General features: G+C 56.0%; 4 protein-coding genes and 1 long non-coding RNA gene across 16 annotated transcripts in view; 1 reads left to right on the plus strand and 4 right to left on the minus strand.

The window, feature by feature from the left end:
• Positions 1-27,077, minus strand: part of GBA (glucosylceramidase beta) — a 55,736-nt gene that overhangs the window by 3,536 nt on the left and 25,123 nt on the right. The window lies entirely within an intron of this gene.
• Positions 4,803-9,107, minus strand: LOC116269771 (keratinocyte-associated protein 2). The gene is made up of 5 exons (XM_031653587.1): positions 8,971-9,107; positions 8,489-8,643; positions 8,316-8,379; positions 5,198-5,264; positions 4,803-4,955 (listed from the first exon to the last, which is right to left on the minus strand). Exons 1-5 carry the CDS (start codon positions 9,050-9,052, stop codon positions 4,835-4,837), a joined length of 489 nt encoding a protein of 162 aa, XP_031509447.1. The 5' UTR covers positions 9,053-9,107; the 3' UTR covers positions 4,803-4,834.
• LOC101010171 (tripartite motif-containing protein 46) lies at positions 9,550-20,387 on the plus strand. 3 transcript variants are annotated; one of them, XM_031653483.1, is made up of 10 exons: positions 9,550-9,787; positions 11,152-11,413; positions 11,654-11,997; positions 12,686-12,829; positions 12,949-13,044; positions 13,757-14,010; positions 14,245-14,366; positions 15,385-15,687; positions 17,582-17,879; positions 19,214-19,607. In XM_031653483.1, the coding sequence occupies exons 1-10, from the start codon at positions 9,725-9,727 to the stop codon at positions 19,605-19,607; spliced, it is 2,280 nt and encodes a 759-aa protein (XP_031509343.1). In that variant the 5' UTR covers positions 9,550-9,724. The 3 variants fall into 3 exon arrangements, 2 of the variants coding, with proteins under 2 accessions (XP_031509343.1, XP_021780264.1); XR_002516515.2 differs by lacking the exons at positions 9,550-9,787; positions 19,214-19,607 and adding exons at positions 9,807-10,398; positions 18,300-18,338 and having other exon boundaries at positions 17,582-18,189; XM_021924572.2 differs by lacking the exon at positions 9,550-9,787 and adding an exon at positions 9,808-10,398 and having other exon boundaries at positions 19,214-20,387.
• Positions 11,418-14,332, minus strand: LOC116269772. Its single transcript, XR_004177561.1, has 3 exons — positions 14,224-14,332; positions 12,119-12,234; positions 11,418-11,784 (listed from the first exon to the last, which is right to left on the minus strand). It is a non-coding gene; the product is annotated as an uncharacterized LOC116269772 (long non-coding RNA).
• Positions 21,248-26,287, minus strand: LOC116269769 (mucin-1-like). 10 transcript variants are annotated; one of them, XM_031653574.1, is made up of 7 exons: positions 24,979-25,130; positions 23,602-24,494; positions 23,447-23,502; positions 23,162-23,298; positions 22,895-23,016; positions 22,657-22,806; positions 21,248-21,633 (listed from the first exon to the last, which is right to left on the minus strand). In XM_031653574.1, exons 1-7 carry the CDS (start codon positions 25,034-25,036, stop codon positions 21,559-21,561), a joined length of 1,491 nt encoding a protein of 496 aa, XP_031509434.1. In that variant the 5' UTR covers positions 25,037-25,130; the 3' UTR covers positions 21,248-21,558. The 10 variants fall into 10 exon arrangements, with proteins under 10 accessions (XP_031509434.1, XP_031509426.1, XP_031509435.1 ...); XM_031653566.1 differs by having other exon boundaries at positions 23,602-24,503; XM_031653575.1 differs by having other exon boundaries at positions 23,602-24,467; positions 24,979-25,129.

Consider the following 27,077-nt stretch of genomic DNA (forward strand, 5'->3'; position numbering starts at 1 on the left):
CCTCCCAAAGTGCTGGGATTACAGGCTTGAGCCACCGCGCCCGGCCGTTTTTTGACTTTTTAATAGCCATTCTGAGTGGCATGAGATGGTGTCCCTGTGGTTTTGATTTGTATTTTTCTAATGATCAGTGATGTTGAGGTTTTTTTCATATGTTTTTTGGTCACATGTATGTTTTCTTTTGAGAAGTGTCTGTTTATGTCTTTTGCCCACTTTTGGAGGCTTTCTTTTTTTTTTTTTTTTTTTTTTTTTTTGAGACAGAGTCTGGCTCTGTCGCCCAGGCTGGAGTGCAGTGGCGCAATCTCGGCTCACTGCTACCTCCACCTCTCACGTTCAAGCGATTCTCCTGCCTTGGCCTCCTGAGTAGCTGGAATTATAGGCACTCACCACCATGCCTGGCTAATTTCTGTATTTTCAGTAGAGACAGGGTTTCACCATGTTGGTCAGGTTGGTCTCAAACTCCTGACCTCATGATCCGCCCACCTCAGCCTCCCAAAGTGCTGGGATTGCAAGCGTGAGACCCCAAGCCCAGCCCCTTTGCCCATTTTTTAATGGGGTTGTTTTTTTCTTGTAAATTTGTTTAAGTTCCTGTCACAAGACTTTAAATTATAAAATAGGACCTGCAGTTCCCTGTAAAGGAAAATGTTCTATAAATTCTGTAATGATCTTCTGGATAGCCAGGTGCGGTGGCTCATGCCTGTAATCCCAGCACTATGGCAGGCCAAGACCGGCTGATCACCTGAGGTCAGGAGTTTGAGACCAGCCTGGTCAACATGGTGAAACCCCGTCTCTCCTAAAAATACAACAAAATTAGCTGGGTGTGGTGGTGCATGCCTATAATCCCAGTTACTCAGGAGACTGAGGCAGGAGAATCACTTGAACCCAGGAGGTGAATGGAGGTTGCGGTGAGCCGAGATCGCACCATTGCACTCCAGCCTGGGCAACAAAAGCAAAACTCTGTCTCAAAAAATAAAAAAGGGGTCTCGTGGATAGCATAATTGTATTGCAATTTTGTGTGAAAAAGTGTTAATCTGGCTGGGTGCAGTGGCACCCACCTATAATCCCAGCACTTTGCGGGGCCTAGACAGGAGGATTTCTTGGGGCCAGGAGTTCAAGACCAGCCTGGGAAAGACGGTCTGAAAAAAAAAGAAAAAGTTAATTTATCAAATGTAAACGTGCCTGTTTTTCATTTCCAAGTGCATCTGAAGCCTCCACAGACAGTAGGGACCTAGACTTCTCTCCATCTTTCAGAAGTCCTGTCTCCAAGGGAGCAGTTGCTGAGATCTGTGGGTCATTTCCCACCCTGCCCCTGGCCCCCTGCAGAGGCTGGGGTGGGAATAGCTGGCTCTTCAAACCCTGCCAAAAGCTCTGAACTCTGCCTTTTGCCAGTGGTCAGGCCTCCTCCACCTGACCCTTCACCCAAGGTGATGGGATGCCTAACCATAGGGCCAACTGGGGGGGCTTCTCTCTCTGCCTCTGCAGGAACTCAACCAAATAGCATTTACAGAGCAACCTCTGTGTGGCCAGCTGGCTTTCAGCCCTGGGGGTGGGAGGTGCGGGGGTGGAGTTGGGAACCTGATCCTGATCCCGGCACTACCCCCTGAGGAACCTCCAGTCTGCTGGGAGAAAAGCAAAGAAAGGTACCTAAAGCAGAGCTATTAAGCGCCCCAACTGTGCCTATGTGAGAGTCCCACCATTGTTTGCTTGGGAGGCAGATCCTAGTAAGCCTAAGTCAAGGAGGAGTACGCACAGGGCAGGCCAGCCCGGAGGTCCCCGAGGGCAGGGCCTCCAGGCTTCCCATTCTTTCCAGGTTCCCACAGCGCTCAGGCCCCACTGGGCTCACAATAAGCTTCAATGACCGCTTTTGACTGAACCTTTCGCCTTTGTATCTGTCTCTGTGTCTCTCAGCATCTCTGTCTCTACGGGTCTCTGGCTCTCTCTTGTTTCCCAACATCCTTCCCGAGCCCCTGGGGAGCAGAGCTGGGGGAGCCCGGCAGTGGGAACGGGACAGCGTCCTGTTCTCACCAAGGACAATAAGGGCCGGAAAGGGCTGGAGCCAAGGCCTGGCGCAGACTCCCCCTCCCTGCCTGCCCTGGGCGCCCCCCCCCCCCCCCCCCCTCCCCGGGGCCCCCCCCCCCCCCCCCCACGCCCTGACCCGCCTAAGTGCCAGTCCTCAGGGACTCAGCCTCCTTGCCCTTGGTCTCACATTCCCACTGCCCTCCCTTTTCTCTGGAGGCATCACTTCTGCCCCCAGGAACCCACAGAGCCAGTGCCCTCCCACTGTCCTCCACACTCCCCGCAGCCCCATCCCCTGCATTATTTACTCCTATTTCCGGAGCTGGCTGTGGGCGCCAGCGGGTGTCAGGGCCACGTGTGAGGGAGCAGGAGGAAACATCTGGCTTCCCTCTGTCCCCCAGGGGCGGGGACGCCTCTCTCTCCCTCAGGCCTACTGCCTCCTCTGGGGTGGAACTGAGCCCCAGGAGTCCAGGGGCCAAGAGGTTAGCACCTTTGCCCTTCTCACCCTCAGGGCTCTGGCAGCCATGGAGCCCTCACACCCCCTTACTTAATTATGGTGATTAGGTGGCTGTGATACCCCTGCCAGGGTTAATTGGCAGGTCAGGTGCAGCCAGCCTGCAACCAGGCAGGGTGCAGAGCTGCGACGTTGGCGCCAACCTGCCTTGTAAATGCACTCATTCCTTGAGGAAGGCGTCATTATTCCTGGACCACATGCTGCCCCTGGTGCCTATGCAGTGGGTGGCAGCAGATGCTCAGATCCCTTGGCACTGCCCTGGCACCTGCTCTCCGACTCTTCCCCACTCTCTACTAGCCATAGAGATGATACTCCCTGCTGGTCCCCACCCAAGCCAGCTCTCGTTGTGGAAGGCATGGTGCCCTCTGCTGGCCGGATCCCTAGACTCCCCACCCACCCCGCGCCACCCTCTTCCCCACTCCCCTCCCTAGGCTGTGTCTGTGCTCACCTGCTCTGGGACCTGACCCTCTGCCCAGTGCTCCCACTTTGGGTTAGGGCAAAGTCGAGGTTTGACAGTGAGACTTAGAACCAACCCAGCCTCCCCTTAAGCCCAGAGACCAACTTGGACAACCTCGTCCTCTCCCACAGGGTCTCATATATCACAACCCACTGCCCTCCCCAACCATCAATACGGTGAGTCAGAGTTTAGAGTGGCCATCCTCTCAGGGAGGCTCTCTCTGGTCTCCACTGAACTTTCCGCCTCCAATCCCAGCCTAGGGGGAGAAGAGGCTTAATTCAGGATTCAGTCTTCCCAAATGGACCAGTCTTTTGAGTCTTCCAAGAAGGCTGGCTTCCACACTGACAGACCCAGCAGCAACTAATGCCACTCCCGGCCCTCAGGGTTAGCTTGTCTGGGAGGGTGCCGCTAGCCTCCAGGAGGGAGATGTGAATCCATAGCGCCCCCTGCAGGCGTCTTGGATAAACTGCCTAGCACTTCCTCCTTGGCCAGGTTACAGAAGGGCAAGTATCTAGGGTTCTGACCAAAGATGGGAGTGGGTTGGGGTGGCCTCTAATCCTTGACCAAAACTCATCTACTCACTTCTTCACCTTCACTGTGTCTTATTCCCTAACTCAGGCACCTATGGACAGGATTTTGTTTGTCAGGACAGGTTATTTCATTCAACCAACCCACCTTTTTTTTTTTTTTTTTTTTTGAGACAGAGTCTCACATTCAGGCTGCAGTGCAGTGGCACAATCTCCACCCACTGCAACCTCTACCTCCTGGGTTCAAGCGCAGATGGTGCCTCAGCCTCCCAAGTAGCTGGGACTACAGGCACACAACACCACACTCGGCTAATTTTTGTATTTTTCGTAGAGATGGGGTTCCCCATGTTGGCCAGGTTAGTCTCAAACTCCTGACCTCAAGTGATCCACCCACCTCGGCCTCCCAAAGTGCTGGGATTTCTGGCTTGAGCCACCGCGGCTGGCCCAACCCACTGTCTTTATTGTCCATTATCAGGCTCTGGAAAAGACAAAACTGACCAAGACAAGGTGTGTACCTTAAAACCCACACCATTCAGCACAAGGGAGGGCACCTAGGACAGGCACTCTGCACAGAGTTGTTCCTCATGACAGAGCACAGACAGGGCAGGGTGCAAGTAGCCACCTGCATTTGTATCAAGGTTGGCTCGGAAGTTGATGTCCTTGCTCCTATTGTTTTATATACTTCGCTACAACTTAGGAAGTTCCCAGTGTCTTGGCTACAAGACGGAGAAAAAAATGAAGGCACCAGAACAAACAGGCAAGGAGCAGCTGACCACCTGGGGAGTCTTTCTAAACACAGGCATATGTTCTTTCTGGAGTAGAACAGATAGGTCCCAGGGACAGCATCAGGAGAGAAGTCCCATCTATGCACTTGCAGCAGGGGGCTCATTTGCTCAAGGCAGGGAGCTGGAGTGGCAAAGATACCACGTGGAATCCCATGAAACAGTATAGGTGTACAGGACCTTTCCTTCCTTTGCTTTTTTGCTCCAAGATCCCTTCTGGTACTGACGGGCCGGCCTTCCTGCATTGCAGCCTTTATCCCTTTCCCCAAAGATCACAACTGCAGAACATTCATGCACTTTTCTTCCATGATGAGACTCACACAAGTGTATGCCATTCCAGCAGCACTGACGGTATTCAACAAATAATTGGTAAAAATGAATGTGGGAGTAAGGAAAGCCTCACCATTCCCAAGGTCTGAAAACAGAAGGTGCCCAAATGTCTCAACATTCTGTACACCTAAGCTGGGCACTGGTAGATGAGGTCCACAACATATCACAACTCACAGAGCTACAAAGAATCTACTTTATTGAACATTCAGGGTCAATTTCTCTTCTTGCTCTTGCCTGTGACCTTGGCTGGTGTGAGGACTGGAGCTGCTGCCTGGTACAGGGTGGAGGAGATCTTGTTGATGTAGTACAGACCAACCATGGAGAAGATGAAGCTATATGGTGAAGACAGAAAGGTCATGGCACCAGTGGGCATGCTGCCAGCCCGGTGCCTTCTAGGGAAGATACTAGCATCAGGAAAAGAATCCAAGTTCAAGTTTAGGAAAATGGGGAAGGACAAAAGAGGGAGAACAGAGGGAGAGGTAGCTGTGGAAGGAAAAAGTCTGGCACCATCAGAGTAGGATCCAGTGCCAAAGAACAGAATGCTACACCCCTTACCCAGCTCTCAGGAACATACCAGGTGGTGACACAGACTCGGTGGATGAGACCAGATGCAAAGAGAGCCAACAGGAGGCACAGGAGAACTAGGGAGGCAAGAAGAAACAAGGAGGGCAACGGTCAGAATGGAAATATTACGCATCCGCACATGGAGTCCAGGAGAAATCCGGGGCTCTCGCAATCCTGGGGAACCTGCTTAGAAGGGTATGCATGACAACAGCAGGAGGATTCAGATGACCTTAATGATACCCAGAACATGGAGGTAGGAGGTTGAGTGCGGTGACTCACACCTAGAATCCCAACACTTTGGGAGGCTGAGGTGGGCAGATCACTTGAGCCAGGAGTTTGAGACCAGCCTGAACAACAAAGTGAGACCCATCTCTTAAAAAAAAAAAAAAAAAAAAAAAATTGAATTAAAAAAAAATTAGCCAGGCATGGTAGTACACTGGTACACATGCCTGTAGTCCCAGCTACTCAGGAGGCTGAGGTGGGAGGAACCCTTGAGCCAGGAAGTTCAAAGCTGCAGTGAGCTATGATTGCACCACTGCACTCCAGCCTGAGCAACAGAGTAAGACCCTGTCTCAAAGAAAAAAAAAAAAACATGGATGTAGATGTATGCTTTTTTTTTTTAATCAGCTCTGCCCCAAATCTCATGTAACTTCCCTATCCTGGCTTTCCTCCCATAAAAGGGAAAAGGAAAGGTGATGGACAACAGAGTCTGAAGGGCAAGATGTGTTCCCATTTGGGGAACCCAGTTAAGCCCTTTCCAACAGAAGCCAGACAATGAGAATCAATTCATTAAGCTGGGTGACCGGTGGTGGAAGTTGAGGGCCTTGCTCCCTGGACACAGGTTGGAGGGCAGAGTGCTTGGATTCACTTGTTCATGGGGGCAGGAAATGATTTTAGGTTACCTGGAATATGATGGGAGAGAAGATGAGAGGACAAAAGCAAGGACACACAGGGCTGCACCTGCCCAAGTGGAGAGGGCAGAGAACGCGAAGTGTGCCAAGAGCTTTGCCCCACCACAATGGCATCTTTTTCTTTTTTTTTTTTTTTTTAAATTTTTGAGGCAGAATCTCACTCTCTCGCCCAGGTTGGAGTGCAGTGGTGCAGTTTCAGCTCACTGCAGCCTTGACCTCCTGGGCTCAAGCGATCCTCCCACCTCAGCTTCCCAAGTACCTGGGACTATAGGTGCACACCACCATGCCCAGCTAATTTTTGTACTTTTTGTAGAGACAGGGTCTCTCTCTGTTGCCCAGGCTGGTCTTGAATTCCTGGGCCCAAGCACTTCTACCAGCCTCCACCTCCCAAAGTGCTAGGATTACAGGCACGTGTCATCCCACCCAGCCAACGGTTTCTTTCAGAAGCAACTGAAAAGCCGGGCACGGTGGCTCACACCTGTAATCCCAGCACTTTGGGAGGCCGAGGTGGGTGGATCACCTGTTGTCAGGAGTTCAAGACCAGTCTGACCAACATGGTGAAACCCTGTCTCTATCAAAAATACAAAAATTAGCCAGGTATGGTGGCGCATGCCTGTAATCCCAGCTACTCGGCAGGCTGAGGCGGGAGAATCGCTTGAACCCAGGAGGCAAAGGCTGCAGTGAGCTGAGTTCACACCACTGTACTCTAGCATAGGTGACAGAGCGAGACTCCATCTCAAAAAAAAATAAAAAAAAAAAAAAGAAGCAAGTGAAGATAATACATATGGAAAGAAACAAAATCTAACAGAGAGAAGTCCCAGGGCTACTGGATGGAAGGAACTCTGAAGCCTGCGAAAGGGCTATGCGGAGAAAACAAGTCCTAGAGTGGGGCAAAGAAATGAGGGCAGCCAGGCCCAGTGGCTCACACCTGTAATTCCAGCACTCTGGGAGGCTGAAACAGGAGGATCACTTGAGCCCAGGAGTTCAAGACCAGCCTGGGCAATATGGTGAAACCCATCTCTACAAAAACTTAAAACAGTAGCTGGGTATGGTGGCACTCACTGGTAGTCCCAGCTACTGGTAAGAGGTAAGACTGAGGTGGGAAGATTGCTTGAGTCCAGGTCAAGACTGCAGTGAGCCATGATCACATCACTGCACTCCAGCCTGGGTGACAGAGTAAAACCTTGTCTCAAAAAAAAGAAAAGATTAAGGGCAACTGTGATAGATCTTTGTTTTGCCAGATGAAGGTTTTACATGAGATTGCATCTGCTGTGAATTTATGAGCACGTGGCATTCCTTAAGTAATCTGGTCGTGATGCTTAATTTGCTTTATAAACTTACTTCTCCATAAATAACTGAATCAATTCTTTTTTTTTTTTTTTTTTTTTTTTGAGACGGAGCCTTGCTCTGTCGCCCAGGCTGGACTGCAGTGGCGGGATCTCGGCTCACTGCAAGCTCCGCCTCCCCGGTTCACGCCATTCTCCTGCCTCAGCCTCTCGAGTAGCTGAGACTACAGGCGCCTGCCACCTCGCCCCGCTAGTTTTTTTGTATTTTTTTAGTAGAGACGGGGTTTCACTGTGTTAGCCAGGATGGTCTCGATCTCCTGACCTCGTGATCCGCCTGTCTTGGCCTCCCAAAGTGCTGGGATTACAGGCTTGAGCCACCGCGCCCGGCCAAATAACTGAATCAATTCTTGATTACATGAGCAATTGAACAAGAATTATTCCAAACAGGAAATAATCTAACAGTTATTCTGATTTGGTCAGGATTCCTGCTGCCATGGAAATTTGGTGCCTCTAGTATTTAGGCTCTTCACAATCTCCTCGAATAAGTAGAATTCTCTAATACTGAGTCAATTTCACATCAGAACTCCACAGTGAATTTGGTCCTGCTGCTTCTTCTGGTGGGACCAAGGACCACCTCCCAGCGAGTAGATGCAAAACATCAGCCGAAATTTGCCTATTCCCCTCAAACCTTCCCTGGGAGCTGGCCAGAAGGTACCAAAGTTTCTTGCTTTCAAAGGCTTTCTCTTCCAGCTCCAACTCCAAGAGCTATACAAGATGCAGAATCGAAAAGTGTCATCTGTTTTCAGACAGCTTTAGTAAATATATTTCTCCTTAACAACCTTTAACACCTAAGTATCTGGAAATTCAATATCATGTTTCAGGAGGTTAAAGAGGAGAAAGTTCAAACACTCAAGCTCCAATATTCACTTACTCTCAGGGAAGATCTTTGCTTGGAATCCTTTGCCAAAGACAAGATTCTCCAGATTATTGAAGGCCTGGTTGAGGGAGTTAAGGAGTAGGGCGTGCAACTGGGGCAGAGCTGTGTGGGGAAGGGGAAGGGCACATGCCTACGTGGCCCGCCCCCTCCAACCGCAGGGAGGATACAGTGAGCGAGAACACGAAGAGACCCGAGCCAAGCAGGCCGCCCTGGATGGTGAGCCACTCGGTGGAGGCCAGCTGACGGCTGTACATCTGCATCCCAGCGAAGAGCAGCAGGGACAGGAGGGAGGAAAGCGCCAGCGAGGTGCCTGTACCTACCACTAGAGGGGATGGGAGAAGGGACGGAGAGTCAGGCTCCGCCCTCCCTCCGGCAAGCTACTGGCAGATCGGCCGGTCCAGAAGCTCGGTGGGCCGACCCCTCCAAGAACTCCCGGGACTGCAGCCACATGCCCCAACTCCCCACACCGCGCGGCAACCCCTAGGTATTCCCCAGCCCCTGACACCCCGAACCCTCCCGTCCAGTGGAAATGCCCGCTCCCGGTGGAACCCAGGACACGTCAGCTCTGCCAGGAGAGGACAAGGAAAGCTTTTCCACCCAAACCCCGACCCCCTCTAGCACTTCCTGGGGACCCCACCAGTCCCGTTACCCATCATGCCCCTCCCGTGAGTCCAACCGGCGCCTCTGGCCAAGAAAGGGAAGCTGAGGCGGGTGCGGTTAGCTATGCGCATGCGTTAGCGCTTAACGCGGACTTGCTGCTCCCCGCGTTCTCCTCTTTCGTCCTCTCAGTGCCTGGACGCAGCGCCCTCTTGCGACAGGGAGGAAATAATGCGTCGAGGGGGGCATCCTCGGCCACCGCCCTGGTCCCCAGGCTTTCCTCATACCTGGTGCGTCTGCTGCCACTCTGTACAAGCTGCACTTATCTCTTTAAGTCATTGGGCCCGTGCCTGTGGCATCTATCCCATCTCTGTCTTCTTTGCCATTTCTGTCATCTCTAGTGCACGTTCCTCAAACCTCCCTGCCCCATGACCATTGCCTCAACATCTCTCAACCCAAAATTTAGTGCTCTCAATCAGGAATCCATTTTCCTCCGAAACTAATCCCCCGCTTTATATGAGTAAAATTAGGAGCCAATGAAAAACGAGAATATAAGAAATGGCTCCCCCCTCAAATACCTTTCCATATTCCCCAACCCCCCGACCGGCTTTCGAGAACCACGTGGGGAGAACTATTTCCCACCCCCTACCCCGACGGGCGCTGTTCGAGGCTGGTCCCTGGAGCATGCGCAGTGACACCTCACCCCCCAGCCCTCCTCACACCCCCACTGGGCTCCTGCATTAAGCCCAGGGTTCGCAGCCGCAGCCGGGATCGGGCACCCAGGGGCGGGCGGGCACGGTAGGGCCATGGCAGAGGGTGAGGATATGCAGACCTTCACTTCCATCATGGACGCACTGGTCCGCATCAGTGTGAGTTAAGGTGGGGTCGAGGGAAGGGGAGGGGGCGTATAGGGTTCTGTGGCAAGCTGGGACCTGGAACAGGTGGGGATCCAGGAAGATGCTGGGATGTAGACAGGGGACTAGCGATGGCAGAAACGGCTGGGAGGGTCGGGATGCAGGTATGAGAGGGTAATCCCGGGAGCAGCCCGGAGGTGAGTGCCTTGAAGGCGTCGGTGTGCTGGGGCGTGAGGAGGAGCTAGGAGCAGCCCAGACGCAGCGGGTGGGCTGGGGTGGCCTCCAGCAGTGCACCGGGGCTGGGGCTCCAGGGGAAAGGCGCTGTTATGAGGAGGGGAAGTGTGAGCTTGGATATTTTCCAAGAAAACTGAGGACAGGTGGGGGATGATGTAGGAGCCGCCCCACAGTGCAGTTCCCAATTTGGACCCCTCCCCAAGACCCCACCCCACGCACCCCCACTCAGGGCTGCTTCCGAGCCTGCGGTTGTCATGGCAACCCTTGCCCGGCTCTCCCAGGGGCGGTGCCAACCGTGTTCCCCCCCACCATTTCCTCCCCCCCTCCTTGTCCCTCCCTCCTTTGTGTCAGCTGCGCCCCTGACCGGGATGGCTGCGAAGAGAGGGACCAAGGTGAGGTGTGGGGGTGGGGCATAGCCTGAGGACCCCCACTCTCGCCACCAAGAGGGGGAGGGGACTTCCGGTGGGGAGGGGGCGAGTAGGCGGGGCTCTTGATTCTCCCACTAGCTCGGAGAAGGGGGTGCCGCTGGCCGGGTTGCGCTGCAGGAGAGGGCGGGAGGGCCTGATGGGGGCGAAGGGGAATGGGTTGGTAAGAGGGATTGGAGGAGAACGATGGGGAAGTGAAGGATGGGGAATGGAGGCTGGAGTGGCCGCAGGCCGGAGCCGCGGCAGGAGGACGTATGGAGCGAGCAGGATGGAGTGCCAGCTTCGCCTGACTATCGGGAATCACGGCATGGGGGTGCTGTTAGAGAAGGGAGTGGGGGTCTGCATGGAGCTGCAGAATGGGCGGTGTCCTTGAGAAAAATGCCAGGGGCAAGCTGCCCACAGATGGGGGATGGAGGCAGGTGAGGGGGCTGCCAGCTGGGGCTGCTGCAGCTGGAGAAATGGGGATTGGGCTTGAGGCTGGAGCAGGCACAAGCTTCAACCGTCCCTCCTCTGGGCCTTTAGCTCTGCCGCGGGGAAAGAAGCAAGGGACAGAGGTCTGGGAAGGTCTATGAACCAGCCCAAGGCAGGTGCTGGGGAAAAGCTACAGATAGCTTGTCTTGCTCCTTCCTCAGACCCCTAGGGTATCCAAGGGCAGCCAAGGGGCTGCTGAGGTATGCCTAGGTGTCCAAGCGCTGACCTAGTCTCCTGGTCCCTCCACAGACCAGCATGAAGAACATGGAGAAGGAACTGCTGTGCCCAGTGTGTCAAGAGATGTACAAGCAGCCACTGGTGCTGCCCTGTACCCACAACGTGTGCCAGGCCTGTGCCCGGGAGGTCTTGGGCCAGCAGGGCTACATAGGACATGGTGGGGACCCCAGCTCTGAGCCCACCTCTCCTGCCTCCACCCCTTCCACCCGCAGCCCCCGCCTCTCCCGCAGAACTCTCCCCAAGCCAGACCGCCTGGACCGACTGCTTAAGTCAGGTGGGACTGGGGCCTGTAGGGTGGGGATGGGAACGCTGAGCTATTCATCAGGAAGATGGAAGAAGTCCATCACTGGTCAGGGGCATCTGTCTGTCTTTCTAGGGGGTGGAGATACTGCTTACGCAGGCTCTAATGAGAGCTGAGCTCTGGCACAATGAAAATCTAATTTAATTGAACAGGCTTCCCCACATCCAGCCAGCTGTAACTCTCACGTCCTCTACCTCCCTGGTTCACCCACAGGCTTTGGGACATACCCTGGGAGGAAGCGAGGTGCTTTGCACCCCCAGGTGATCATGTTCCCGTGTCCAGCATGCCAAGGTGATGTGGAGCTTGGGGAGCGGGGTCTGGCAGGGCTTTTCCGGAACCTGACCCTGGAACGTGTGGTGGAGCGGTACCGCCAGAGTGTGAGTGTGGGAGGCGCCATCCTGTGCCAGTTGTGCAAGCCCCCACCACTAGAGGCCACCAAGGGCTGCACAGAGTGCCGCGCCACCTTCTGCAATGAGTGCTTCAAGCTCTTCCACCCCTGGGGCACCCAGAAGGCCCAGCATGAGCCCACCCTGCCCACCCTCTCCTTCCGCCCCAAGGTGAGCCAGCCCTTCCAAGCCCTGGGGAGGGAGGGACATGCTGCTGCAGGTGGGTGGGGGTGCCTGGCATTGTGGGTTTCCAAAAGGAAGTGGGAAGGGTTTTTCAATGCTAAGCACTTACCTCTGTTATCTGTAACAAAGTCACTGGACAAATCATTCAACAACTTCGGGCCTCCATCTCATTTACTACAGGGGGATTGTAGTATCTGCCCTGCAATGTCCATACCTAAAGGGTTGCTGAGAGGAGGGTGTGAGATAATGTTTGTTCACTATCTGCACACTGAAAAGGTCTGTGTGCATTCACTCACTGAACAAATATTTAATGAGCACCTATGTGCACGGGGCTATTCTAGGTGTTGGAGATACAGCAGTAAACAAGATGGACAAGGTTAATTATTAACTATCAGGCTAAGATTAATTGGCATCATTATTACTGTTATTACCACATATCCCAATGAGAGAGATGAAAGGAGGTGCAATGCTGGTGAAATGGGCACCGCCCGGAAACTGCAGGAAAGGCTCTCTTTGATGCCAGTATGTACCACCAGGTGGCACTGTGGAGCATCACCAGCGGGTGTCTCCACTCCCATCTTGCCAGTGGAGGGAGGGCACCAAACTGCTGTAGTGGTAGCATAGTACCCTTACCCACACCATTGTCTGACCATCACATTGTTCTTTGTGTCCCTAGGGTCTTATGTGCCCAGACCACAAGGAAGAGGTGACCCACTACTGCAAGACATGCCAACGACTGGTATGTCAACTCTGCCGGGTGCGGCGCACCCACAGCGGGCACAAGATCACACCAGTGCTCAGTGCCTACCAGGCCCTCAAGGTAAGGACCCCCCTTATCCAACCCTAGTGCTAACTCACACTCTTACCCTCTTGCACCTCCTCCCAACTGCTGGCTTCTGCAGAGCTGGGCATGATGCCCACCTCTTTCTTCCCCCTCAGGACAAGCTGACAAAGAGCCTGACATACATCCTGGGAAACCAGGACACGGTACAGACCCAGATCTGTGAGCTGGAGGAGGCCGTGAGGCACACCGAGGTGAGGGAGGGCACAGAGGTGGGCCCTGGGCCCTGCCTGGGAGTAGGGGCAGGAAGGGGGTGTGGGTGGTCATGACCCAATCACCTCGTTGCTAGCTCAGGAAGCCCGTGAGGTGTCCAGGTTCTGGTTAAACCAGGTTTGCAGGAACACCAGTGCCCCAGGCCAGGCTGTACCTGGGCTGCAGGGGGAGCAGGGTGGCTATAGCTCAGGAGAGAGCTCGAAAAACCCCACACACGTCGCTCAAAAAACCCTATGCATAGCTCAGATGCTCTCAGGCTCAAGTGCCTACCGAAGATGGCACACATCCCCAGTACTAGAGTGAGGTGATGACTGATACCTTCTGCCAGGTTGATTGAGCTGGCTGACATGGGGATGGACAACTAAGGATGGCATAGATGCCAGTGGACATTAATTAGTGCAGTCAAAGTGGACATTAGGGTAGCCATGGTCTTGTTCATTTGGATGAGTCACTAAGGGGCAGGGATTATGATGTGGGGATCCAGGAAGGTTGGCACAAATGACCTGGAGTTGAGTCCATCTAGAGGTCCCTTTGCAACCATGAGCCCAGGCCCTGTAGGAATGGGTGAGCAGGATTTCCCCAGATCCCTTGTAACCTTAGCCATGCTGTGGTGTCCAAAGAGGCCAGCACAAGTGCTGCCTCCAAAAAGAAGATAGTAAGTCATGCATCCTTTGGGTGTTGCTCCCTGGGCAGGTGAGTGGTCAGCAGGCCAAGGAGGAGGTGTCACAGCTGGTGCGGGGGCTGGGGGCTGTGCTGGAGGAGAAGCGGGCATCACTGCTTCAGGCCATTGAAGAATGCCAGCAGGAGCGGCTGGCCCGTCTCAGCGCCCAGATTCAGGAGCACCGGAGCCTGCTGGATGGCTCAGGTCTGGTGGGCTATGCCCAGGAAGTACTTAAGGAAACAGACCAGCCTTGCTTTGTGCAAGCCGCCAAGCAGCTGCACAACAGGTACTCAGGGGCATGGGATCCTAGGGGGGCAGGGACATCATGGGTGTGACCAACATCTAGGACAATGTCTACAGTACTTCCAGGTGGAGAACTGGGGTTCTGAGGATTTTCATGAGGCCAAACTGATACCAGCTCCCAAAGCAGTTCCCAAGGCTCTAGGGGCAGGCAAGAGAATTGAGGGGAAGGGTGGCTGCCCAGATGGCAGTGCCTGACCTTTTCTTGCCCCCATCCCAGGATTGCCCGAGCTACTGAAGCCCTCCAGACGTTCCGGCCAGCTGCCAGCTCCTCCTTCCGCCATTGCCAACTCGACGTGGGACGTGAGATGAAGCTGCTGACAGAGCTTAACTTCCTGCGAGGTAAGGAGATGGCCAGGCCCCATGCCCAACCAGAGCCTTCTTCCCTTCCTCCCCAGCAGCGGGCCCGGGGGGCAGTGCCCACCGGGGACCTCCCCGGCCTCCTGCCCGGCCTGGCCAGCCATTCCTCCCACCCAGCCCACCCTGCCACACCGTCCTACCGCGCTCAGCGCTGCTTCTCCCTCTCTTTGTTTGTAGGCTGTGGCCACCGCGGACTCTGCTCCGGAGCACCCCAGGCAAGTCAGCGGCCCTGCCCCGGGGGCCCTGCCCGCCGCCGGGCCCCCTTCCCACCCCGCTGCTCCCACACATCTCAGCCAACCACTCATTGCTTCCTTCTCTTTCCTGCCTTGCCCCGACCTCGTGGTCCTCCCACTGGACCAATGCCCTGTCTCTCTTCTGCCTTCTTCAGGCGCTTGCGTAATCCTGGCCCTTCTGACCTTTTGTCCTTGTGACCCTTGCCCTCTGGCCTTGCACTTCCTTTCCCTTGACCTCCAACCCCTGCCCTCAGCTTTTGCTGTCCCTCTGTTGTCCCCACTTTCCACCTCGCTGCCTCCTGCATCTCTCTTCTGAGCCTGGTCCTCTTTCTTCCTGCTCGGTACCCTCTTGCCTGTGGGCTCCAGTGGCCTTTGCCTGCCCCTCCCTGGGGCTCTTCTTAACTCATACAATGTCTGAGGTGCAAGGGCCCCCAGAACTTACCTGATCTGATACCCTTATTTGACAGGGGAGGAAACTGAGGCCCAGAAAGGGGAAGTGACTTATTCCAGGCCAGAGTGAGGTAGCAGCAGCCCAGGACTAGCACACAGGTGTCCTCACCCTCAGCCCAGCACTTTCCAGCCTCGTTCTCTTTTGGGCCCTGCCCTGCCTCTCCTGTGCCCAGTCCCGAGATGAGCCCTTCCCCAGCTCCCTCTCACCCACACTCACCCCCCCGGCTCCCGCTGCTTTCCCTTTTCCTGCCTGTCCCTGTCCTCCATGCCAGGCCAGTGGCCAGGCCCTGACTGACCCCCGCTGTCTCTTCCAACAGTGCCTGAGGCCCCCGTCATTGACACCCAGCGCACCTTTGCCTATGATCAGATCTTCCTGTGCTGGCGGCTGCCACCCCACTCACCACCTGCCTGGCACTATACCGTTGAGTTCCGGCGCACGGATGTGCCTGCCCAGCCGGGCCCCACCCGCTGGCAGCGGCGGGAGGAGGTGAGGGGCACCAGTGCCCTGCTCGAGAACCCCGACACGGGCTCTGTGTATGTGTTGCGCGTCCGCGGCTGCAACAAGGCCGGCTACGGCGAGTACAGTGAAGATGTGCACTTGCACACACCCCCAGCACCTGGTGAGTGAGCAGGCACAGGTGGTCGTGCAAAGGGCATGGGGTATGCCAGGGCCCAGGCCCTGACGGTTGGTTTGGGTGGTCGCTAGAGAGGCCATATAACATAGTAGGTCTCACACCCACTAACTTTGGAGCTAGACTGCTTGGGTTCAAATCCCAGCTCTACCTCTTGCCAACTGTGTGAGTGGCTTCTGGCAAGTTTTGCACCCTCTCTGAACTTCAGAGTCCTTTTCTGTAGGGATAATGATAATACTAGCCAGGTGCAGTGGCTCATACCTGTAATCCAAGCACTTTGGGAAGCCAAGGAGGGAGGATTGCTTGAGGCCAGGAGTTCAAGACCAACCTGGCCAACATAGCAAGACCTGATCTCTAAAAAAATAAATAGGCCAGGCAAGGTAGCTCACACTTGGAATCCCAGCACATTGGGAGGCCGAGGCGGGCAGATCACAAGGTCAAGAGTTCGAGGCCAGCCTGGCCAACATGGTGAAACCCCGTCTCTACTAGGAATACAAAAATTAGCCAGGCGTGGTGGTGCATGTCTACAATCCCAGCTACTCGGGAGGCTTAGGCAAGAGAATCGCTTGAACCCGGGAGGCGGAGGTTGCAGTGAGCTGAGATTGCGCCACTGCACTCCAGCCTGGACGACAGAGGAAGACTCCGCCGTCTCGGAAAAAATAAATAAATAAATAAAGGCCAGGCGAGGTAGCTCACACCTGTAATCCTGGCACTTTGGGAGGCCAAGGCAGGTGAATCACCTGAGGTTGGGAGTTTGAGACCAACCTGACCAACATGGAGAAACCTACTAAAAATATAAAAGTAGCCAGGTGTGGTGGCACACGCCTGTGATCCCAGCTACTTGGGAGGCTGAGGCAGGAGAATCACTTGAACCTGGGAGGCAGAGGTTGTGGTGAGCCGAGATCGCGCCATTGCACTCCAGCCTGGGCAACAAGAGTGAAACTCTGTCTCAATCAATAAATCAATAAAATACGTTAAAAAAATTTATTTTTGGCCGGGCACGGTGCCTTACGCCTGTAATCCAAGCACTTTGGGAGGCCGAGGCGGGTGGATCACGAGGTCAGGCGTTCAAGACCAGCCTGGCCAACATAGTGAAACCCCGTCTCTACTAAAAATAAAAATAATTAGCTGGGCGTGGTGGCAGGTGCCTGTAATCCCAGCTACTTGGGAGGCTGAGGCAGGAGAATCGCTTGAAGCTGGAAGGCGGAGGTTGCAGTGAGCCGAGATTGTGCCACTGCACTCCAGCCTGGGGAACAGTGTGAGACTCCGTGTCAAAAAAAAATTATTTTTAAAAAATGATAATGCTTACCTCATAGGGTTACAAGAATTCAGCTGGTGTGAGACGATGCATGGGAGTCTGAGTACAGTGTCTGGCTCATGGTTAGGGCTCAAGAATGTTACTAAAGTGACTAGAAAATAGTTTGAACTCCAGGGTGTGGGCATGAGAGGGAAGCCTTGCCACCCAAGTAGGGACTGGGTATAAGGGCCAGGTGTGAACCCAGAGTATGGGCTGGAAGGCATAGATTGATGGTGATGGGAATGTCACCAGGTAGAACAGAATAGTGGGAACTGTCCATGGGGCTGGCCACAAGTAAGGGGTTGGAGGAAACCCCATGAGTCAGCCAGGTCCAGAGCACTGGCTTCTGTGCCCACTGTCATCACAGAAACTCTCTGGGTTTCCATGCCCATTTGGAATGCCCCCTTCTTTTTTCCTCATGCCTCCCTTTCCGGTTTCCCATGTCCTGTTCTCTTGAACCCCCTGCCTGTTCCTGGTGACTGAACTCCCTTGCAATGCGTTCCCTGTTCTGCAGTCTCACAGCCCCCAGTGCCAGTGTTTGTCCCTGAAGTTGTTCCTCCATCTCAACCCTCTCCCTCCTTCCAGTCCTGCACTTCTTCCTCGACGGCCGCTGGGGTGCAAGCCGAGAGCGGCTGGCCATCAGCAAGGACCAGCGAGCAGTACGGAGTGTTCCAGGGCTGCCCCTGCTGCTGGCTGCTGACCGGCTGCTGACCGGCTGCCACCTGAGTGTGGATGTGGTCCTGGGCGACGTGGCTGTGACCCAGGGCCGCAGCTACTGGGCCTGCGCCGTAGACCCAGCCTCCTACTTGGTCAAGGTGGGCGTCGGGCTGGAGAGCAAGCTTCAAGAAAGTTTCCAGGGTGCCCCCGATGTGATCAGCCCCAGGTCAGACCCCTCTGGAAGGGATGGAGTATGGGGGTCCTGGTGGAAGTGAGGGGCACGGAAGGGGTGGCAAGCGGAGCACAGACTTGCTAGGGTGGGATGGGAGGGGATTAGGAAGAAGTAGTAGGAGCATGGAAGCCAGGCTGGGAGGCCTGTGGCCAGGAGAGGCATGGGCTCAGCAAAAGGGCTTTTGAGGACTGATTTTCAGAGCGCGGTGTGTGGTCAGGGAAAGGGATGATAGAAGAGGGAGCCATCTCTGCTTCCTTCCAACCATCTGCCACTCTGGACCAATACACCATCTCTCCAAGCATCTGTATCCTTTCTTCCTAACACTCCATTTCCAACATCCCTTCTCCATAAAACCTTTGCTCTCCAAGACCTCCTTCACCCATATCTTAAAATTCTTCCCTTAGCTGGGCACAGTGGCTCACGCCTATAAACCCAGCACTTTGGGAGGCCGAGGCAGGCAAATCACTGGAGGTCGAGAGTTCAAGACCAGCTTGACCAACATGGAGAAACCCTATCTCTACTAAAAATACAAAAAAATGAGCTGAGTGTGGTGGCACATGCCTGTAACCCCAGCTACTCGCGAGGCTGAGGCAGGAGAATCACTTGAACCCAGGAGGTGGAGGTTGCGGTGAGCCAAGATTGTGTCATTGCACTCCATCCAGCCTGCGTGACAAGAGCAAAACTCCTTCCAAAAAAAAAAAAAAATCTTCCCTTAAACATCTCACCTCCATAACCCTCCTCTCCCCAATCCCTATTTAAAACTCTCCCACTAATGCTTTTCATCCTAAGCCTTCTCCCCAGCACTCTGTCCCCCAACACCTTATTTCTTCAAAATGCTTTCTCCCCAACACAAATCCCCTCCTAGACCCCATTGTCCCCAACCCCGCATCCCTCTAACACCGTTCATTTGTGACACCAATCCACCCTCATCTCTCTCCCGACATCCACCTTCCCAACATCCTTTCTCTTCTTAGTCACTAATTTCGGATTCTTCCAACGTCCTCTCATCCTCAGAACCATCTCTCCAGCATGATTTCCCCAACACCATTTTTCTCGACGCCTTTCCACGTGCTATACCAATGCTATGTCTTTCCCGTCCTCCCAGCCCCTCTTGTCAATGTGCTTTCCTCTCAGTGCTCTCTTTCCACCAAACCCAAACCCCTGACCCTATACTCCAACCTGCCTCTTCAGCGTTTTCTTCTCAACACCCAAAATCCATCCCTTCTACCTCTTGCTCCTCAACATTCCATCCTTCCAGCGTCTCCCTCTGGTACCTCATCTGTCACTCCATCCCTCAACAATCTCATCCCCAACACCCGCTTCTGCAGGTACGACCCGGACAGCGGGCACGACAGCGGTGCCGAGGATGCCACAGTGGAGGCGTCGCCGCCCTTTGCTTTCCTAACCATTGGCATGGGGAAGATCCTGCTGGGGTCGGGGGCAAGCTCAAACGCAGGGCTGACGGGGAGGGACGGCCCCGCAGCGGGCTGCACAGTGCCCCTGCCGCCTCGCCTGGGCATCTGCCTGGACTACGAGCGGGGCCGGGTTTCCTTCCTGGATGCTGTGTCCTTCCGTGGGCTCTTGGAGTGCCCCCTGGACTGCTCAGGGCCTGTGTGCCCTGCCTTTTGCTTCATTGGGGGTGGCGCAGTACAGCTCCAGGAACCAGTGGGCACTAAGCCTGAGAGGAAAGTCACCATTGGGGGCTTCGCCAAGCTGGACTGAGCCTTCCAGGTCCCTCATGCAGACCTGGGGTCCTCCTGGGCCCTGGCCCCCAAACCTCTTGGCGCCGGGTTGTTACCCCCTGGAAGCTTCTCCCCCAAACTCTCCTACCATGTGGCCCTGCCCCTTCTCCCGTGTCTGTGTCTTCTCACGGTTTTCTCTTGACCCAGGGGCTCTCTTCTGCCCACCTCTCTGGATGGCCCCCGTTCTCTCCATTGCCTGTTAGCCAGGCCCCCACCCCCACTGAGTCTGCCCTATGACCTGCCTTTGGCATGTTACCCAAGCTATGGAGAGAGCCCCTTCTCCATCCCTGTCCTGTGCTCCCCAGGCTGATTGGGCCGGGCACCTGAAACACTGGGCATGATCTCCAGCTCTGCCCTTGCCCTGCCAAGCTCCCTGCCCTGTTGATGCTGAACTACAGCCTTGGGACAGGCAGGCTTTGGGGCTGGAAGCTGTCCAGGCACTCCTGGTGACGGGAAGGGGACCCTGTCATCCTGCTTTATTTATCTGGGTCCCGACCCCCTGCAGCTGCATGCCCCTTACGTCCCTCTTCTCCCTCTTGCATGCTTTTACCTATCCCGCACCCACGCCAATGTGCCAAGTCTCCCTTGGGGACCCAGCTGAGTCTGGGTGTTCCCATTGGGTTCGGCCAGGCAAGGCCTCTGGTGCCCACTGCCGTCCTCCTGCAGTGGGCTCTGCTAGGCCTGTGCTGAGCAACAGCTGTTATTGTCATGGTTTATAAATAATAAACTGTGATGCCGGGCACATCTCTGCTTTCCCTGAGCACAATCATTCCTGTTAGTTTCTGTGCTGGGTGTGGTGGGCGGGAGGGGGCAGGGTGCTAGGCTGTGGTTCTGGGCAGGGGCAACCAATGGATCTGGTGCCTGAGGGAGGAAGGCCCCAGGCTAGGCGCTCTAAGCCTCCTGCCACACGTGTCCTGACCCCACCTGAGCCCACCACAGCTGCCAGGAGACATAGCTCTCTGGCTGCTGGCAGCAGGCCCCAACCAGGGCATCCGGGCCTGCCCTGCAGCACTAGGCCCTGGGGGAATGCGGTTGAGGGGACAGGCAATGTGCCTGGGCCCAAAGGGATCAGGGAACCAGAACCACTTCCCCATTCCCAGGGTGTTGTGGAGCCCACCCCAGGGGCAGCAGGCTGGTGGGGCAGCCGGGGTCAGGGAGGGGGCTGGGCCTGGTGCCAGCACCTGGATCTGACCCAGCCTCCGCTTATCTCAACCCTGTTGACTCTGGGCTGTTATCACTGCCCAAGGATTTACTTCACACCCGGACAGCTAAGAATAGAGCCACCTGGGGGCACTGTGCCAGGGGGCAAGGAGGGCGTGGGCCAGGCGAAGAGAGGGGAGAGCCACTGGCACACAAGAGCCCAGTCACGGAGCCCAGTCATGCTAGCCCTCCAAAACCCGCCTGGGTTTCGTTTCCTCCTTCCGCTTGTGCTGCCAGGGTTAGCCAGAGGTGGCTCCTCAGGCCACCCCTACACCCCAATGTCACCTCCTCCTCACATCTCCTGCTTCTCAAACAAACCCGCTCCTTACTGCTTCCTGGCCTCCCTGTCTCCTCCCCCAGGCCTCTCACACACATTCTGACGGCCCTGCTGCCCACGGGCCACAGATGAAAGATCAGAAGTTGGCGCAGCAGGAGGCCACGTTTTATTCAGTCCTGTTCAGGTCCCCTGCTATCTCCGGGCTCTCTGGGCCAGTCCTCCTGGGAGCCCCACTGCAACACTTCCCAGGCATAAGCCCTCAAGGGCCCCCATGAGCTTCCACAGACCGAGAAGGTGCCGAGAACTTGGTGGGGCCTCTGAGGAAGGCTGTGAGCAGCCCACCTGAACTCCCAGCTCACCAGCCCAAAACAGGGTACAGGGGCTCTGGCCCTGAAGAACCTGAGTGGGGTGGACTGGCACTGGCTGGCCACTCAGCTCAGTAGGCGACGTGCCCCTACAAGTTGGCAGAAGTGGCTGCCACTGCTGGGTTTGTGTAAGAGAGGCTGCTGCCACCATTACCTGCAGAAACCTAGGTGGAAGGAAAAGAGATCCAGGGTGAGGAGCAGAAGGTACCTCCTAGAGCCCCTGGATGCCACCCCAGGCTGGGGTAATCAGTCCAGAGTCCTGGCCAGCTCTCAAAGGGCTTATTCAGAGAGAGCACCTGCCACCCCACCAGCCAGTAACTGTAAACAGGGCTGCCCTCCTCCCTCTGCTCTCCTTCACTTCCTCTTCTTGGCTCTAATCAGCCGCCTTGTCCCCCTATTCTCTGCTGCTCCAGCCAAAGAAGGTGTGTAGGGGGGTGTGTGTGTGTGTGTGCATATGTGTGTGTGTGTGTGTATCTGTGTCTTTGTAAAACCGAGAGAGGGAGGTCACCAGGACGAGGAAAATAGGAGCAAGAAAAATAAACTCCTCTCTCCTCCCCAACCTGGAGTGGTTTTCCAGCCTCAGGTGGCTGCAGTAATTATTTACTAGGTCCCACAGAGAAAAGCCAGGAGAGGAAGGAGGGAGGGTTCCTTACTTCCTTGAAGCTCCCAAGGACCCAACTGGCACCCAGGCTCACCTGGTCTGCTGACACTTCTTCCTCTACCTGGGAAACCTCCCCCTACACCAGCCTTTCTCGGTCTACCCTCTATTCCTAGGAGATGATTAGGGGCACAGGGGCTCACCCCTGTGACTCCTCAGGAAGGGCTCCCCTGGGCATAGTGCTCTACCCATTTTGCCTCTGGGTGCAAACAAAACAAAACAAAACTGCTCTGGTGGCACCAGTTCAGCCAGGGCCAGCCAGCATGCATGTGGACAGCCAATGCTCTTTTAGGAATTCTGGTAGTGGGGCCACTCCCTCTTGAGGGCCCCTTTCTTTCATGGTCTCCTCCCAGGCCTGTCCCCCAGAACTCCTCTGACCTCTGCCCCCCGATCCTTGCCAGGTCCTCCTCTGCTCACTTCATGCCACTTCTCACCTCTTCCAAGCTCTTTGGGTTTTCCAAGTACCCCCTTCAGAACCCTTGCCCAGCCAAAGCCTCTGCCTCCCCCGGCCTGTGGGGCCCAATCTCACCTCCTCATAGGGGCTACGATTGGTACCACCAGCGGGCACATAGCGCCCATGGGTGTGGTAGGTGGGGTACTCGCTCATAGGATGGTAGGCATCCCGGGCGGGAAACATGTCCAGCTGCCTGTAGTTCTTTTGGCGGCACTGACAGACAGCCTGGGGAAATAGGAGGTTATGGCAGACCATGGAGTGCTTTCTGTCGGCAGGGGGGAGGACACTGATCAGGGCCAGGGACTGCACTCACCAAGGCAATGAAATAGACGATGGCCAGCACAACCAGAACACAGACCAGCACCAGGAGCGCAATGCCCCAGCCTGGCACCCCAGCCCCGGTTTGGGCAGAGAAAGGAAATGGCACATCACGCACTAAAAGGAAAAGCAGTGGTTAGGGCAGTCTCCCAGAGGAGGTGCCCCTCTAACTGCCAGCACTGAGGAAAAAGTGGGGAACTAGACACTGGAAGGAGAGGGGCCCCAGCATGGTGCTGGGCTGCAGCCAGGAAAGTAGCCTCACCGCTGATGTCTGAGATCGTCAGGTTATATCGAGAGGCTGCTTCCGTTTTACGTTGATTGAACTGTGTCTCCACATCGTGGACATTGGTGGTACCTTCCCGGAAGACCAGAGTCGATTGTACCACCACAGATCCTGGCCTGGTCACAGGGAAATGGGCACTTCAGCCACGGGTCCCAGCTCTGGCTCAGGACTCTCCCCCAACCTTGAGTGCACCAGTCCCTCCTTATGGTCATGACCAACACCCACCCTCCAACCACCACACTGAGTCCACATCCAGAACTATACCTGAACATAATATTGGAGAGGCCCAGAAAATCCCCTTGTTTATAAATCTGCAAAAACTGGGGTGAGAGGGAAAGGACTCAGGCTTGATGCAAAGGGTGTGGACAGTTCTGATGGCTGCTTCAGGGGAACATGGGAAAGGAAAGGCTGATACTCACCAATGCAGAAATGTCTCTCTGCAGCTGTTGGTAGTAGTTGGTGCTGGGATCTTCCAGAGAGGAATTAAACTGAAGGTTTGAAATGTGAAAAGACAAGAAAAAGAAAGAGACCCCAAGAGACAACTGGGGAGAAGTGCTGTGATTGGAGGAGGTGAAAAGAGGTACTGTGCTATGGTGAGTGCTACTGGCATCAGTCTTGGTGCTGTGGCTGGCAAGGGTGGTAGGAGTATCAGAGTGGTGGCTGGGAATTGAGAATGGAGTGCTCTTGCTGGCTGGGGTGGTGGTAGCCCTGGCAGAGGTGGTGCTGTGCACCAGAGTGGAAGCTGAGCCTGATGCAGAGTCTGAGGCCGAGGTGACATCGTGGGCTGGGGGTGCAGCGGAGCCCGGGGGTGCGGCGGAGCCCGGGGCTGCACTGGTGCCCGGGGCCGAGGTGACATCGTGGACTGGGGGGGCGGCGGAGCCCGGGGCTGCACTGGTGCCCGGGGCCGAGGTGACATCGTGGGCTGGGGGGGCGGCGGAGCCCGGGGCTGCACTGGTGTCCCGGGCCGGGGTGACGTCGTGGGCTGGGGGGGCGGCGGAGCCCGGGGCTGCACTGGTGCCCGGGGCCGAGGTGACATCGTGGGCTGGGGGGGCGGCGGAGCCCGGGGCTGCACTGGTGTCCGGGGCCGAGGTGACATCGTGTCCCAAGGTGGTAGCCGAACCTGTGGCTGGTTCCATGGCCAGGGCTGGGGTGACGTCCTGTCCCTGAGTGGTGGAGGAGCCTGAAACGGGGCTGTGGCTGGAGAGTCTGCTGGTCATACTCACAGCATTCTTAGTAGAGATGGGCATTGAACTTCTTTGGGTAGTCGAAGTCTCCTTTTCTCCGCCTAGGGTAGAGTTTGTATGACCAGAACCTGTAACAACTGTTGTCGGTTCAGGGGCTGTGGCAGCTGTGATAAGTTAAAGTAATAGGGTTGGGTTGAAGGAAAAATAAGAGCAAGAAGAAAATACAAGCTCTGGCCACCAGAGAAATAATACCAGGAGGACTGGGGAGTGGGCAGCCTCAGCAGCCCCTGGGTTGGCTGCCTCCTTCCCTGCAGCAGCCTCCTTCTGTCTGCCCACAGGCCTCAGCTCCTGGCCCCTGCATTTCTCCCCTCTTAAGCCTTCCCTCTCCCTACTCCCTTCCCCCTAGACTTCTCTTCAGGACATTTGCTTGCCCCTGGCACCCACTCTTAGGGGTGGGGGCATCTCTTCTCAGCCTGTCCTTAGCCTCTCCCTCCTTCTGGCACAGACAGAATTCTTGCCTTTCATGGTGCATCTGCCAGGGAGCAAAACCCACAGAAAGACCACGAAGACCACCTAAGCAGGACAGCCCACTCCCCACCTTGTGCCCCTCACCTGTAAGCACTGTGAGGATCAGGAGCAGGAAGAAAGGAGACTGGGTGCCTGGTGTCATGGTGGTGGTGGACTGGGAGGGGAGAGGGCAGAACAGACTCAGGCAGGCGCAGCTTGAGAGGTGGAGCGGGCACAGGCGCCTGCTGCTTTATACCAGTCCCCCTGGCCCCCCTCCCCCCTGCCCGCCCGCCCTAGGCACAGCTGGAGCAGGTGACAGGTGACAAAACCCCGCCCCCTCCCCCTTCCCTACCTCCTACCTGTTCCTCCTCCTCCCCTACCATTCCTGGGTAGGCTACAAGGGCTCTAATCGCTCAACCCCCTGACTACCCATTTGTTCTCCAGCTGGCCTCCCCCTTTCACCAACCACTCCCTGGCTCCAGGGTGGAGTGGGGAGGGGCAGTCTGGAACCTGGGGCCCCTGGGCTCTAGTTCTAGCCCCAGGGCAACAACTAAGGTGGGAATGGGGAACAAAGACGGCTAGGTTGAGGTTCTGTACAGCAAGGCCAGGAAGCCCACCCCTAGGTCTCCCACTCCACTTCCCTGCCCTCCTTGGGTCCATTGAAGCAGAGCGGGGCCAAGAAATAAGAGGGCTGGATAATGAGTGGACTAGGTGCTAGTTTTGGGCTCCCTCCCCCCACCACTTCCCGGAATAGCCCCACCCTTCTAACCGCTCCCTGTCCCGTTCCAAACGCAGTTCTACCCTGAAACCCATAGTCCCCGCCCCAGCCGGACTTTCCAGCAGCCTGGGTTCCCTCCTTGGCATTCTCCTGAGAAGGGAGTGGGGGAAGAAATTTCCACTTAAGGGAGGAAACCTGGGCTCCGATGAACCCTAGGGTCCTTCCTTGTCACTGTCCACCACCGGCAAGGAGCTCCTCCCGCCCTCTAGTGGTCACCAGGAGCCTTGCGGGGCTGGACCGCGCCGGCTGAGGAGCTTTTCTGACCTGGCGGAGAGGAGTAAGGGCAGCGCTGCCTAAGTGGGGCAGCGAGAGCCCGCGAGAGGGAGGTAGGGCCCGGGAGAGAAGGGTCACTACCGTGGCCAGGGAGGGAGGAACGCACAGCATGGTGGACTTCTGGGAGCTTTAGGAGGGGGCACTCCTGGACGCGTGGTGGTGGCGTCTGGAGGAAATGGAGCTAAGCGGGTGGGGTCCTGAGGTATGTGGAAGGGGCACTGAGATATGTGGGAGAGGACATTGGAACGTGGGCAGGGGAGTTGGACACGTTCTGTGTGGGCCGTTATGTACTTAAGAGGCAGATCGGGCCGGGCGCGGTGGCTCACGCCCGTAATCCCAGCACTTTGAAAGGGCGAGGCGGGTGGATCACGAGGTCAGGAGTTCTAAGACCAGCCTGGCCAAGTTGGTGAAACCCCGTCTCTACTAAAAAATACAAAAATTAGCTGAGCGTGGTGGCGGGCACTGTAATCCCAGCTACTTAGGAGGCTGAGGCAGGAGAATCGCCTGAACTCAGGAGGCAGAGGTTGCTCTGAGCCGAGATCGCACCACTGCACTCCAGCCTGGGCGACAGAGCAAGACTCCGTCTCAAAAAGGGGGGGGGGGCGCAGAGAGTAGTTGGGGTGACAGAATGGGATTTAGGGACAGAACTATCCTTTGGGGAGCAGAGTGGTATTGGGGACAGGTAGGTACGTAGTGGAAGGCAAAAGCACACGTAAGGTGCGTAATGCGCAAGAGCCGAGAGGTGTGTGCGGCAGCAGTGCACCAGGGGAGGAAGCTATCCCGGGCCGCGGCAGCACGTGGAACTTGGGTCCCGCAGTCGCAGGCTGCGCTCTAGGCCAACGGAAGCAGTTCCGCCTGTATTCGGAAAACAGTTCTCAGCCCCAAAGACACAGGTTGGAAAGCACTTTAAAAACACTTCGGCGAGGCACGGGATTGGAGAGCATCGGATCAGCAGACGAGAGACCACCGTTCCCGCCCGCGCGCCGCTCGGTACCCGAGGCGCAGCTTTGTGCGCGGCGAGACCTCGGGGCGGGCGCTGGGCGGGGTGGGGGCGTCTGACGTCAGTGCGCCCGGGAACGCGGGCCGGGGAGGCGGGGAGCCCCCCACTCGCAGGCTGGAGAAAACCAGAGTAGCTAGGTGGGCGGCCCCAAAC

This window comes from Papio anubis, chromosome 1, assembly GCF_008728515.1.
Source record: "Papio anubis isolate 15944 chromosome 1, Panubis1.0, whole genome shotgun sequence".
Taxonomy (NCBI): domain Eukaryota; kingdom Metazoa; phylum Chordata; class Mammalia; order Primates; family Cercopithecidae; genus Papio; species Papio anubis.